This window comes from Eumetopias jubatus, unplaced genomic scaffold (genome assembly GCF_037043125.1).
Source record: "Eumetopias jubatus isolate StellerSeaLion01/CBP00866 unplaced genomic scaffold, mEumJub1_p1.0 scaffold_11, whole genome shotgun sequence".
In the NCBI taxonomy this organism is placed as follows: domain Eukaryota; kingdom Metazoa; phylum Chordata; class Mammalia; order Carnivora; family Otariidae; genus Eumetopias; species Eumetopias jubatus.
The window spans coordinates 38,621,258-38,635,720 of NW_028274817.1; the positions used below are offsets into that span (position 1 = coordinate 38,621,258).

The 14,463-nt window shown below is 54.3% G+C and overlaps 1 protein-coding gene across 1 annotated transcript; it reads left to right on the forward strand.

The window, feature by feature from the left end:
- The first annotated feature begins 8,429 nt into the window (after positions 1–8,429).
- On the forward strand, positions 8,430–12,281 carry TSC22D3 (TSC22 domain family member 3). The gene is made up of 3 exons (XM_028089724.2): positions 8,430–8,811; positions 9,576–9,627; positions 10,733–12,281. Exons 1-3 carry the CDS (start codon positions 8,690–8,692, stop codon positions 10,961–10,963), a joined length of 405 nt encoding a protein of 134 aa, XP_027945525.1. The 5' UTR covers positions 8,430–8,689; the 3' UTR covers positions 10,964–12,281.
- The last annotated feature ends 2,182 nt before the right edge of the window (positions 12,282–14,463 follow it).

Here is a 14,463-nt window from a genome sequence, read left to right on the forward strand (position 1 = left end):
GCCCACCCTCCGTGTACCTAGCCTCCCAGGCCAAGGGTTCCCACCAACTGGTGTGAGTGAAGTCTCAGAAGCAAGCTGTTCCTCCTAACAGGCAAAATTTGCCAGAGATTGATTTATAAATCAGAGCAGGTTCAGTTTAGCCTTCTCATTGCAACTCTCATTTGTGTTCTGATCAAGTTTTCAAGAGTGAAAGGGAAAGAGTGAACAGCCCACAGACATGAGGCCTGAAATATGCTGAACCCCATCGCAGTGTATCATCCAAAGTAGGTCTTGGTGATCCTGACACTCTGGGGACTCTTTCGGTAGAGCCTGTCTTGGCTGTCACCTTTAGGCCATTGGTTCCCAAAAGCAGTCCCAGGGACCAGGGACAGAAGAGCTGCCTCCAACCCATCTGAAAACATCCTTCCCAAGCCACATACCATCCCACTGGATTATCTAGGCCTGGAGCCCAGGACGTCTGGATTCTCCACAAGCTTCCCCAGGCGATCCTGATGTTAAGAACCTCATGAGGACCCATTTCTTTCCCTCTGCAGCCCACCAGCAAGGTCTCCCTGCTGTGTGTCCACTCGCCTTCCAGTGCTGATCTGACCACTGATGACCACCCTGTTCAAAATAATATGAAAATTGACTTCCTCCTTGAGTATTTGTGATAGCGGCAGACGGTGGCCCTTTCCCAGGGCTCTTGACATGGAGAAAAAAAAAAATCGTTCCTAATTCCTCAAATTATAAAGAGGTCCCGGGGATGATCGTGAGAACCCAGGAGTCTGACTCGGACAGTGACGTTTGTAGGCACTACAGTAGTCGGGCTGGGCAAACAGCTTGTGCTGAGAGGACTTTTTCTTAGTGTAGCCAGTCACACGTGGCATTGATGCTGGAGCCAGCTCTAGTTAGAACTGTCCTCCTGAGGAGCCTGTGAGAGCCATTTCTTAGGCGTTCATATGATTGATTGTTTACACGTAGTGCTTGATTTTTTTTATTTCTCTGTTATTTTCATGTGTGATTGACATCTTTGAAACCTGTGGGCCCAGCAGCACCAGGGCTTCCTGGGCCTGGTGTGCGGTGTGAGGCTTGAGCTGGTTCCCCGCCCCCCACCACCCTCCCCCCATCACCTATGATGCCTGCCCCAAGCGCAACCAGCTCTGGATGGCAGAGAGAACCGGGCTATGTGTTTTGATGCTCTGGCTTGGTCTAGAGTGTCCTGCCTTGCCATCTTGCCATGTCCTGTTGCCTTTCTACTTCTTTCGGGTCAGGAAGAAGCTGGCAACAGCGAGAGAGACCCAGAGACAGGGAGGCAGAGAGGGAGGATAGGCATGATGCCTCGCTCCTTCCTGTCTCTGTGAACGGGACTTGGTGACCAGCTGAGAGAATGTTTACATACATGTGTGTGCGTGCGCTCCTCTTTCCTCCCGAGTAGGTGTGCATATTCCTTGTCAGCAACTCTCAGACCAGGCCAGGAGCCTTTCCTTAACCCTCCCAAGACTCCTTTGAGATCCCTGGCACTGTTCCCGTGGCTGGGGGGGAGGGGCTGCCCAGGGAGGAGCTTGCCTTGTGTCTCTTCTTCCTTTCTGTTCGGCCAAGTAGTGTGTCCCCTGTGCCCTCCCACCCTTACCCTCACCCCAGCTAGGCTCCCTTCTTTCCATCTAGGAAGCTCCAGGATGGGGTGGGGGGGTGGCTGGAGAGTGGGAGGCCCTTCGTAATCGGCAGAGCCCCTCTTCACCAGTCAGAGTCCCACCACGGAGGATCAAGGAGCTACCTCAAAGGAGCCCTTGGTGAATAGCTCTGCTGTGAGGTAAGCGAGGGCCTGGGGCGTACAATGCAAGAGCCTGGGGAGGCTCAAAACGCTTGGCCATCATGGCCCAGGAGCCCAAGCACCTAAAGAGGCTGGCATTATTACCGTTCTGTTGTTCCCCAGGAAACCTGTACCACTACAAAGGTCACCCATTCTCTGGCAGGGCCCACAGTGAAGCTGGGTGCTCCACCTTGGCCTCTTCATGGGCCTCTTTTCTGCTGGCTCCACAGCCCCAATAAGATCTTCCTGGTTCTTGTCTTCTAAGCATTGCCAATAGCCTCAAGTCCTTCACATACCACTCAAAGTAACCCTGGCGACTGCCAGGGAAAAAAATGGCTTGGAATTTTAGCTCTTGGGGCTGCTCCATAGAGCAGAAGGGATGGGGAGAGGCCCTGCCAGTGTCTCCCTGGCTCAGATAGGCTGGTGGAGGGCGGGGGCAAACAGGAAGAGCGGCCATGTTCTTGCGGCTTTCTTTCCTTGCCCCTGGGCAGGCTGCAGTGGGCTGGGATTCCCAGAAGGTGGGAACGTGACCCTCACGGGGGAGGGGAGGCCATTGGCCTGCCTGAAGATGGTGCAGGTCTGGGAGGTTGAAGTGGAATGAAGGTTAAGACCAAGAGGAGCCAACCAAGGAAGGAAGGCCGAGAGGTTGGCAGGTAGAGGGGAACCCCACCTGAAACATGGACACCTGTCTCAGAGAGCAAAGACCTATGCTTTGTTTACAAACAAGGTTTACAAACCCCTCGGTTCCTAAACCCTGAAGGTTCAGGAAGAGAATCAGAGTGAGACTTCCTGTGGGCCACAATGTCAGAGGAGCCTTCGGTCCCATAGAAACTCCAAACTTTCTGGCTGCTGTGGTATCCCTGTCACGATGGGCATGGGCCAAAGGCCAGGGTGGGAAGAAAAAAAGCACAGCCAATTCTGAGGTCTTAAGGGATGCCCAGGGATGACAGGGGTGTGGCCCTCCCAAACCCGGAGCTACCCTTACCCCACTCTCAAGCCCTAGGCTTTTTCCCCAAAGCAGACATTTCACTGAGATCGAACCCAGGCTATTCTGGAAGGAAGCACAATTTTTGACTTGTACTACCAGTTGGTTTGTTTGCTTCATTGAATTTCCCTGAAACGGGCCTTGCACTTTGACTAGGCATTCAGTCAATCTTGAACTGAATCGAGGTGAACCGACTTAAATGATCAGGGCGATGTGGAGAGGGAGGAGAGGAGGAGGCGATCCCATTCACCAAGGTTAATTTTGCAGTCTCTTCTTCAGGAATACCTATTTCCGGCCAGGAGCTGGGTAGTGGGGAGGGTGGAAAATGAGAAGAGGGCTTGGAAAAAGTATGGAGGTAAAGTTTCCCAGCTGCGAGGCATAAGGCGAAGGGAGACAGGCATAAATATTGACACAAGGTTCATGAGATTTAAGATCCACTGAGCTAAACAGCATTCCTGGATCATGTTGCCAGTACTTCCAGTCTCGCCTAGACACCAGGACAAACTGTCTCCCCTTCATGCATGGTTTGCCACCAAAGTTGGGGTGACGAAAATGGTTTGGACCAGAGCACTTTCTGAACCTCTCTGAATGAGGGGGAGGGGGCGGACTGCCCTGTCAGAATGGGGTTTGGTTCTGCCTGCCATCCCTCGCGTCACTCAGAGATTGTTTGTGAAGCTCACATGGGACCCTGTCCGCGAGGGAGCTGAAAGGCACGATTCATTGCTCCTGTCGTCATTTGGTGTCAGGGTTTGGCCCAAATCGGTTGCTGGAGCTGCTTCTCCAAGACAGTGGCCATCTCCACCAGGGTTCTCCTCGGGGTCCCTCCCACCATCGCCTTCTGCATCTGTATCCGAATCCTCCCCCCTGTTTTCCTGCCCGCCCCAGTTTTGGGGGTTCTGGGCCTTGGCCGTGCAGGGCAGTTCACATGACCCACAGAGGACAAGGCGCTTTCTCTGTCACCGTCTTTCCTTCTTGCTTCCCTCCTTCTGGACTTTGGGGATTTTCCATGAAGCCAGAGTGATGATGTAAGTGGCAGTGGCCTTCCTGTCTCTGGTCTTCCACACTGGAGGGGAACCAGAGGGAAAGAGAGAAGATAAGACGGAAGCAAGGACAAATTAAGCGATGGCATTTCAGCCTCCTTATTCCCCCAGCCTCTTCAGAAAAAGGGACAAGTAAGTAAGTAGCAGTAGACAGAGCTTCAGCCAGAAGAGGGCCGGGGTGGAGGAGTCAGTGGGGAGGGCTGTTTTTCAGCCTTCCCATTAACTGCTCATGCCTCAGTGCTCAATATCCTTTTTGATTTCCTTTTCCAGCTCCTAACCCTGTGTTTGCTTTGTGGCTTGTCCCGCACTTCTCACATCGTGTCTTTTTCCGCTTCTCCTGACACAAGACCCTGTGTTTTGCTGGCAACATCGCCAAAATCTTTGGGTGGAACATTCCCTGTAGAAAATAAGGAAGACTTGCCTATAAAGAGTTTCCTCTGGGCTGCGTGGTGCACAATGCTTCAAGTGTGACAAAAAGGGAAGTGAGATGTTCCCCCTTATCGCCACCCCCAACCCTGCCGCACCCACCCGGAGTCTGCTCCCCACCCCTCAGCAGCATGCTGAGATCCGGCCCACGCATTCTGTGGCCCAGACTGCCCAGTCTCTGTCCCGCTGTCCCGTGGGAAGCCGAAGTAGGAAGCGCTCTTGTCCTAGAGAGTCTGGCTTTCGAAGTGGAGCAGACCGGTAGGAATGCTGAGACACTTCTTCCAGCTCAAACAAGTCGGATTCCAGGGCTTCCTAAAACCGAGGGAGTTGGCCCTGTCCTCATGATGCCACCCTGCATCTAGAAGGTCGCCCCCAAGAGAGGGTGGGGCGGCTGTGTCTGTTTAATTGCCGAATCCCGTGGCCAGAGGGCTAGACCTGAGTGCCAGCGAAGGACCTGGCTCATCAGCCCTGGGCACTGTTGCTAGGCTGGCTTTGGGTCCAGCCCAGTTTGTCGGGTATAGGATGGAAGAAAGGGAATTTGGATACATCCACACAAGGTTGGCCAGGCTGTTGAATCCCTAGCCCACTCTTTCCTTCGTGGGGCCCACCTCCACGGGACATAGGGACACAGAGAGCCCCATGGATCTGCACTTTACTCAGAAAAGTTAGATCAGAACATAGAAACCTTGTACAGCACAAACTTGCACTCGCTTGCTGCAAGGTTTGGCACAGATATTCTGGGCGGAGGAATTTCTAGTGTGCCAGGGGTTAAGCCGAAAACCTTTCGGATTCCTCCTCCTTCTTCCCCTCTCCCCTTCCTCCTGGCCCTTGTTTGAAAAATCCCTCTACAGGGGCATTTAGGTCCATTGTCTTGCCTTAGCGCGCTCTGGGATCCTGGGATCCAGCCATCATTTCGTTTGCCAATGGTGGATCCTAAGGCCTCAAGGTGATCACTTCTCACTTGGCTAGCAGCTGACAAACTAGAGGTGTAGAGGGAATGAGAGACTGAGTGTGGGCTGAACCTGGGACATCCTTCTGAAGTTGTTTTTTAAAAACTAAATCCCTGATAGGAGCTTGTTTTCTTGTGGTTGGCTTCATTCTCCTAAAAGCTGAGCACAGCAGGAAGCTGGGGGGGGGATTAAGGATACCAGTTAGTGGGGCCCTAGAAACTGGAGGTTTGACTGGACTATGATTTATTATTCTGAGACGACTTCCCTTATTTGGGGTATCATCTACCCCAGGGCTACATATTTTCATTGTGGGAGCCACCCGGTTGGATTAATAACTCCTATTTTCTAGATGGAGCGAGCTTTCTTTGAGGACTGTGGGGATGCCTTTTGAAATGATGTGGGAGAGCCCAGCCCCCCTATAGGTTTCACTTGGACACTGTGGCTATGCTTCTGGTCCCTGATGCTGCTCTCCCCTGCCATGAGTGTCAGAAAACTCAGCCTCTGGACCACTTATCCTGCCCTTATCCTTGCTTCTTCCTCATTACTTTTCCTGCACTTCTAACCCAGGCCCCCACTGCATTAATTTACTTACTCAACACACCTACCCCTACCCCACTACTAAGTGTGGTGGGAAAGAATTTGGTCTCTGGATTGGAGTCCCAGCTCTATAATGTATTAGCTGTGCTACCTTGGGCAAGGTAGCCTCTCAGACCCACGGTTTCTTCATCTGTAAAATGAAGGTGACAGTGCCTACACCACAGCAGGCTTTGTGGTGCAGCTGGCACAAATGTCTGGCCCATAGCTGATACTCACTTAATGGTAGCCATTATTGTCAGTGGGTCTCAAACTCAGCTTTTATTTAGAAAAATATTTTATTTATTTTTAGAGAGAACATGCATGCGCGACCCGGGTGGGGGGGTACAGTGGGGGAGGGAGAGAAGCTCCAATAGATTCTGCACCGAGTGCAGAGCCCATGGGGCTCAACGTGGAGCTCAGTCTCACAACCCTGAGATCATGACCTGAGCTGAAAGTGAGTCAAAAGTTTAGCCAATAGAGCCCCCCAGGGGCTCCACCAAACTCAGTTTATTTGTAATTGAAGTACCATTAAGTTACAGTTCAAACACAGCCTTGCTTGCAAACTTGACTTTGCTTCCTTTCCCTTCCCAAACTACCTTGATTTCTGTCTCTGCCTCCATATAAGGGAGTCCCCCTGGAAGGAGCTACGTTTTTTTCTGTCCTATGCCTTGTCTCCCAGGGGGTGGTTTTTTTCTCTGCCAACCCAGCTTATTTATTTCTCTTTGTTTTCATCATCTCCCTTGGAATCTTGGGGGTGGGTAGCAATAGTTAGTTCAAGGAAGATTTACAAGCCAGTGGCAGGTCTGAGACTCTTCCTGGGGCCAAGAAAGCTCTGTGTGGCACAGAGGGCAGATTAATATATCATGGAATTCCAGCATCAGTTAAGCTTCTGATTTAAGAAAGCTTTTTTTTTTCTCAGCCAATATTCTCAGTGACCTATAAATAGAGTCTGCCCTTTGTTCTGCCTACTACACACAGCTGAGTGCAAATAAACACCTTGTTTTGAGGGCTTGTGACCTAAAGGCAACATAGTATCCTGAGATTGGGAGGGTCTCCCACCTCACCTAGGGTGAAGAAAAACACCACACTGGGCTGCTGGGGTAGGTGTGCTTAGGTAGTCCTCTTGTCAGTGCTTTGTCGATTCTTCCCAGGGGGAGCCCCGTGTCATGGTGGCCAATATTGGCTGTTCCTTGGCATAAGTGCACTGGTAGCCTGGAGAAAAGCAAGGCCTTAAGACTGGGCCTAACTGGGGCCTCGGCCAGGGTGCCGGTGCGAGGCACCTGGTTAGGAGAAATATCCTGAGGCAAATAATAACTACCTTCTTTGCTGATAAGAGGCCCTAGTACTTTTCCAGTAGCGTGATTGCATTAGGGTATTTCTTTGGACCACAGCCTGAATCACAAACTGATTCATGGGCACTGGCCCTAGCTTCATCCAGACTATTGTATGTGTGGTGGAACCCAATGTTCTCCTTATGGCCCTGAGTTGGTGTAAATAATGCGGTTGCATCATCACCTGTCCCTTCTTCAGGCTAGGTTGCTCCTTCTGGCTGCAATTCCGCCTCTGTCCACCAGGTGGCCTCACTTAGGACAGCGAAGGAGCAAAGCACCTCAAGCCTCTGCTGCCTTTTATAAGCTTGAAGCTTGAAAAGAAGGAAAAGGTATTTTGATGGAAACTATGTAACTCTTAGTAAACAACAATCTCCTCATTTTCCTTGTAACTCGGAATCGGTATGTTCCTGAAGTAGCCTCTTTACCCTACCTATGGCTGGACCCATCATGGAGCAAATGTTTTCTTGGGATGGTTTGTAAGTAACCTTGTTTTGTAGTTTTGTTGTCATTTGCTCTTTATAGGAAAGTGACAAGATCTTGTTTTTAACAATACGGACATGAAATCCTGGATAATGTTGAATGGATTTTCTCTGCAAAGTAGGGTGTGGCGACCAAAGAAAAAGGGGCTGGCATCTTGTAGTCACTCCAGCACTCGTTCCCCTGCTGTCTCTCCCCCCCACCTCTTCTGTCACCCACCTGGCCCCCAGCTTCCCCCTTGTACATGTTCCCCCACTCATCTGAGTTCTTGGGACTCTCTCTTGACCCGAGCATGTCACAGATCTGTGCATGTGTCAGCACACAGAGGGGTACATCCAAAGGAGGGGGTCAGTGGATAGTTGCTGGGGTTGGGGGCAGACCAGCGGGCCAGCTGGCTGGGTGATGGGACATGCAGGTGACAAAGTATGTGTGTGGAAGAGAAGGCTGAGGAGGCAGGCGGTGGGAAGGAGGTGAGCCTCCTGATGGTGAAGGTGGGTACCCAGGGCGTGTGGTGTGCGATGGCATTGCAAAGCCCTGGGGGGTATGCCGGCTGACACCTGAGGAAGAGCTTTGAAAACCAGCGCCCCCCTTTACTGAGCGCTCTCTGCTCTGGTTAGGGCATTCTTACTTATTTCTCGAAGAATCCGCTCCAGTTTGGTTTTTACCAATCTCCAGAGCCCTCTTTGGAGATGCCAGCTGGCACAGGAAAGTGCTGAACTGTTTACAGTCCTAGCCTAAGGTTCAGGGAGGGGATGTGGTTTAACTGGACCACAAAGCCCGGTACAGGACTCATTTGCATGGCCCCTGACGCCATGTGACGCAGCCGGCTCCTCCTATATAAAGAAGCAGGAGCCGAAATATCTCCGAGTCTGGGTTGGACTGGCGGCTGTGGAGTTTGTGACACACTAGGTGACACCCCTCGAGTCACTTCCCTTCAACCCTGAAGCGCCTGCCTGGCTTCGGGTCCGATCGGGAGCCTTCGCCCCCCTCGTAGCCCCCGGGGCCCGACTCGCAGAGCCCAGCCCCGTGCAGCGCGCCAGCGCCCGGCAGCCGCCCAGCCCGCCCAGCCCGCCCAGCCCGCCCAGCCCGGCCAGAGCTCCGCGGCCGCCCGAGCCATGAACGCCGAAATGTATCAGACCCCCATGGAGGTGGCGGTCTATCAGCTGCACAATTTCAACATCTCCTTCTTCTCTTCCCTGCTTGGAGGGGATGTGGTTTCCGTTAAGCTGGATAACAGGTAAACCCCTGGCCTCAGCTCCCGAAGCCGAGGCGCCGGCGGGGGCTGGGCTGCGAGCGGGATCTCCGAGCGAGCCGTGCGCCGCCGGTCCCTGTTCCCCGCGGTGCAGCATCCTGGGAAGGGGCGGGGGTAGGGGACGCAGGGAGGGGAGGGTCACCGCCGCGCTGGGAGCCGCCGTCGGAGCGTCCCTGCGGCCGCCGCGCCGTGAGAAAGAGCTGCTGCAGCCCGAGGCGGAGGCAGCTGGCGGCAGAGGGGCGGCGGGGCCGGGCTGGGCCGGGCTGGGCCGGGCTGGGCAGGGGGCTGGCCGCGCGCCGTGCGCCTCCGGGGAGCAGGCCGGAAGCTTTCGAGCCGAGAAGGAATTCCTAGCTAGCTTCGGAGCGCGGTGGGTCCGCCCGGGGCCCTTCTGGGCCGGCGTCGGAATGGGCCGCCGGCGGGGGGGTGGGGGGACTCCCTGCGCCGCACGCCCGCATTGTTTGCTTGTCGCCGGGGCCGGCAGAGCAGGCCACGCTCGCCAGTGCGCCCGGGGACCCGCGCGCGGCTCCACGCGGAGCTCTGGGCGGCTGCGGCGGGGAGCCAGAGGGTTGGGGAGGTGCAGCTGCAGCTTCCTGCCGGGGCGGCCTGGGGGACAAAGTGCCCGGGATTCTGGGCCAGGGAGGCGGGAGAGAGGAAGAACCGGGGCAGATGGAGGACTTTGGCCACAGCTGCCAAGTGCTCTGAGTGGAACCAAGTGGGTAACGCGGTCGCTTTGCTTTTTGTCTTGGCAGTGCTTCTGGAGCCAGCGTGGTGGCCATAGACAACAAGATCGAGCAGGCCATGGTGAGTGGCATCACTGCGTCATTCCCGTCCTCAGACCTAGCCGCTGCTTATGTAACTTGGGACAGGACTGAGGGGGTGGGTGCAAAAGCTATTTATGCCAAGAGTCTGGGGAAGCCAACAGCCTGCCTCCCCTCCTCTTGGAGGCCCTAGGTAGCGTCCGGTCAGAGGGGCACCTTTTTAGGGCATTTGCAGTCTGCTCTGGCTGGATCCCCTCCTCTCCTCCTCCCTCTCTTTGCTGCAGCCTCTGGCTCACCCCTGGGCAGGTGGCAGGGCAGGGAGCTGAGACATTTGCATTTGTCTGCAGCCGGCATCTGGCAGGGGCCGGAGCTCATTGGATGCAGGCTCACTGCAGTGCCTCTGCAGAGCCTGGGCTGGGGTCAGGAGTTGGGAAGAAACAGGAAGCAAAGCACCCCAGCCTTCTCCCTCTCCTTACCAGGTAGAGGTCAGACTCCACCGGGCAGCCAAAATGGCTGCAGGGGGTTGGGGCATCCAGCCGTTAGCAACCACTTCTCTGCGCCCTGGTGTCCAGGGACACCGCTCCCTGCTCCCGGCGCGGTCCTCAGATTCGGAGCAGAGGTGCCCATCCTGGCACCTTCCCCCAGGGCCGGTGTCCTGTCAGGCCAGGCCGCACCGCAGGCGCAACTCCAGCTTGGTGTGCTGAGTCGTGTTGGAGGGGAGGAGGCTCCAGAAGAGCCGGTTTTGTTCTCTTGGGGAAGATGTGTACGGCAGACAGACTGGGGTGGCCCGCAGGTCCTCCCTGGGAGGTGGGCCAGCAAAAGGACCTGAGGTGGCAGTGAGGCTAGAGCCAAGCGCCTGCAACCAACCTGCAGAGGACTCCTAAGCAGCCAGCTTTGAAAGCCACTAGAAACTTGCAGAGGGGGATCCTCTGCAGCTCAAAGCTGGGCTCCCAGCTCGGCCATGACCCAGTCGTGCAGCTCTCCTGGGTGAGGCCAAAGTGTTTCAGAGGAACGAGGCCTCGGGGCCAGCGTGCTGAGGGGAGGTCGGGGCTCGGTGGCCCAGGGGACGCCCCGACGGCGGGGTGACGGTGCCACAGAGAGCCCGCGACGGCTACTGGACGGCTTTGTTGTGATTCCCCCTGTGGTAGGATCTGGTGAAGAATCATCTGATGTACGCAGTCAGAGAGGAGGTGGAGATCCTGAAGGAGCAGATCCGAGAGCTGGTGGAGAAGAACTCCCAGCTGGAGCGCGAGAACACCCTCTTGAAGACCCTGGCGAGCCCAGAGCAGCTGGAGAAGTTCCAGTCCCGTCTGAGCCCTGAGGAGCCGGTTCCTGAAACCCCGCAAGCGCCCGAGGCCCCCGGTGGTTCTGCGGTGTAAGTGGCTCTGTCCTCAGGGTGGGCAGAGCCACTAAACTTGTTCTACCTAGTTCTTTCCAGTTTGTTTTTGGTTCCCCAAGCGTCATCTCACGTGGAGAACTTTACACCTAGCGTAGCTGGTGCCAAGAGATGTCCTAAGGACATGGCCACCTGGGTCCACTCCAGTGACAGACCCCTGACAAAGAGCAGGTCTCTGAAGGCTGAGTTGCATGGGGCCTCGTCACCTCCCCCCCCCCCCCCCGCCAGTGAGCCTCTCATGCCACCGTGCCCTGGGGGCTCCCAGGGCCTGGGCAACTTAGCCGCAACTGGCAAAGGAGAAAGGTAGTGTGAGATGTGACGCCAGTTTACTCCAGAAAGCATAAGGGGTCTGTTTTTTTCATTTCCATGGACATCTTCAGCAGCTTCACCTGACAACGACTGTTCGTATGAAGAAGCCACTTGTGTTTTGAGCAGAGGCAACCTCTCTCTTCTCCCCTGCCTGGCCAAGGCAGGGCCACAGATAGGAGAGATTGAGCCAAGTCCGCCTTCTGTTGGTTAATATGGTCTAATGCATGGCTTTGTGCACAGCCCAGTGTGGGATTACGGCTTTGGGATGACCGCTTACAAAGTTCTGTTTGGTTAGCGTTGGCATAGTTTTTCTATATAGCCATACATGCGTATATAAACCCATAGGGCTAGATCTATATCTTAGTGTAGCGACGTATACACACACACACATACACCTATGTGTTGAAGGGCCTAACCGGCTTTGGGGGTATCAACTGGTCCCTTATCTCTTCAGGCTAATTCTTTGACTGTCATTTACCAAGTTGATGCAGTTCGTCCTTTATGTTAAGTAAGACTACAGAGTAAAGGCGGGGAGGGGCCAGCCTCTGAACGCAGCCGCCACGGATGCCTTGCTGCTGCAGCCCTTGCCCCATCTGTCCCCTGAAGACATGGGAGGCCCCCTTTCGAATGCCAAACCCACCATTCACTGGTGCTGACTACATAGAATGGGGTTGAGAGAAGATCAGCCGGGGGCCTTCACATTGTCATGCAAAAACTTTTGTTCTTTATGTTTGTGGAAAATTCTCAAGTGAACGGAATGATTGGCTTGCTGGTGTCCCCTTGTGGACAAGGGATGGACAAGGGGGTGGCTTTGACCCAACTGGTGCCTGGGTGATGTGCTCAGGGAGTTTGTGTCTGGGGGGAGTTCTGAGGCAGTGAACACTTTCCACTTTCTGACACCTTATCCTGATATGTCTCCAGGATTTGGATTTTGATTTTTCAAATGTAGCTTGAAATTTCAATAAACTTTGCTCTTTTTTTTTTTCTAAAAATAAACCTGGCGTCTGAGTATAAATGGAGTGGGTGGCCGGGGGTGCTGTTTCTCTGACTCCCTGAACATTGGTGAGCACCCCCTAAGTGGCAGGCCAGGGCTATGTCCTTAATCCAGCATAAATACCCCCGTTGTACAGGTGAGGAGACTGAGGCTCAGCCCGTGTAAGTGACTTGTCCAGAGACACGGCTATTAGGCGAATTGGGACTCCACCCCACATCTGTCACTCTGTCCCGCTCCTGCTTTCGTAAGATGGCTTCAGAGTGAGTGGCAAGGTGACCGGTAACACGTAACCTCAGCTTGAGGGGACGATTTGGGCGGAAGGAGACCTCCCAAGGAGGCCCAGAAGAAAAGGGCATGATATCCATGTGAGGGGACCAAATAAACACGAGTGGGCCTCTTCCCTCTTCTGAAAACATCGGGATCACTTCGTGCATCCTCCTTAATACCATTCCACGTGAGACCCTTGACCTTAGCAAAGGAGCGAAGAGGACCGTCGTGAGAAAAGGACACAGAACGTATGCGGTGCCCAAATCGAATCCCCCTCCCCCCAGGAAAGATGCCCTGGATCCCTGCCGGTGTACCTGTCACTGCTGAGAGTTGGCTCACAAACCCCACCAGCTGTGTGGCCACGGCCGGATCTAAGGATCCTGACTCCACTTCCTTCCTCTGGCTCCCTTTGGGGTCCGTTCTCACCCATCACCCTTTCCCTGGCCCCAAGCCTCTGGCGTCCAGAGTCCTGCCGTTTCTCTGATTCTGTTGATGGGTATTCCATGCACCCCACCACCACCACCACACCCCTCACTTGGAGCCACCTTGGACCCTGCGCTGTGTACTGAGCCCTGCCGTATTCCCCGGGGGGATGATCCCCTTCCGTCTCAGCCTCCTATAGCATCTACGCCTATCCCTTTGCCACTCGAAATTTAGCAGAACTCCGATTTTCCTGAGCCACAAACTTCAAGGACCAAGAGGCCTCAGCCCCGTCCCTTGCACCAATCGCTGCCCAAATATATTCAAAATGCCACGCTTCCTTCGCTGTAGAGGTCAGACGTGATGGATGACCTGTTCTTTTCCAGTTGCCAGAACTCTCCTTGAGAACATGACAAACCTCGGCTTGCTGGCCTCTCAAATCCCAATTGCCCCACCTGCTCCTAACCTCTCTACTCCTGACGCCAAGGTCATTGTCCAGGCCAGCCGATTTGACCAGGGCATGCACATTTCACAGCTGCCCACACACGGCTCTCCCCAGTCCACGAGCCCCTCCCCCTTTCACGAAGCGCTGAGGGACTTTTCGACTTTTCAGTTCAGCTGGAGACTTCCCACACCCACTCTGCAGCCAAACAAGAACCCACAGTTGCAAACAAAACAAAACAAAACAAAACAAAACACAAACCCAGAAGATGGCTCAGCAAACCCACGGCCCTCTCTGGTCATCCAGCCCTTCCCTACAAGAAAGGGGAAAAAACTGGCCCGCGGTCCCATAGTGGGAAAGAGAGAACAGCTTTGTTTCCTAGGCAACCGCGACTAAACAGAGACAAACACTACAGCTTCTGAGGCACAGCGGTTGCTAGACTAGATAAGAGGAACTTTGTGGCTGTTAGTCACATCCAGGAGCAGAACTGTGTTGTTGTTCCCCAGAAAACCCAGTAGGGGTGGGGAAAGGCAAAAAGAACACGCTGCTCCTTGGAAGGACCTTCATGGGTTTTGGGGTTCTGGGCTCAGCTGGTCCAGCTGGACCCAGAACAAGGACAAGAACCAGAGGAACAGCAACACTGATGCTCTCCTGCCGGGGCTTGCCTCCTCCCCCAGAACCCTCATATCTCTTATCTCACCTGATCCCCATGACGGGGATCCATGCCCCGCTGCTCCATGCCCCTCCTCATGAATGTGGAACATTCGGTTTCTTGACCTTAGGAAAAGAGGCAGTTGTGATTTACCTCCATTTGACAGGGAAACTAAACTGAGAGCCTTCGAGCTTGGTGCTCCTCTCACGGCTCCCATGTACCCCATTGGGCAGTGGTTCCAAGCCTCTGTGACAGCAAGGGGCCCTCGGAAAATGTCAAAAATATGCTCAGACTTCCCCCAACCCAAAAGTAGTTGAATTTTTAGTGTTCACTGGGGAGGTGGGGGGGGCACATAATGAATTCAGTGGTGCTTTTAAAGGAATCCATTGTATTTGCCAC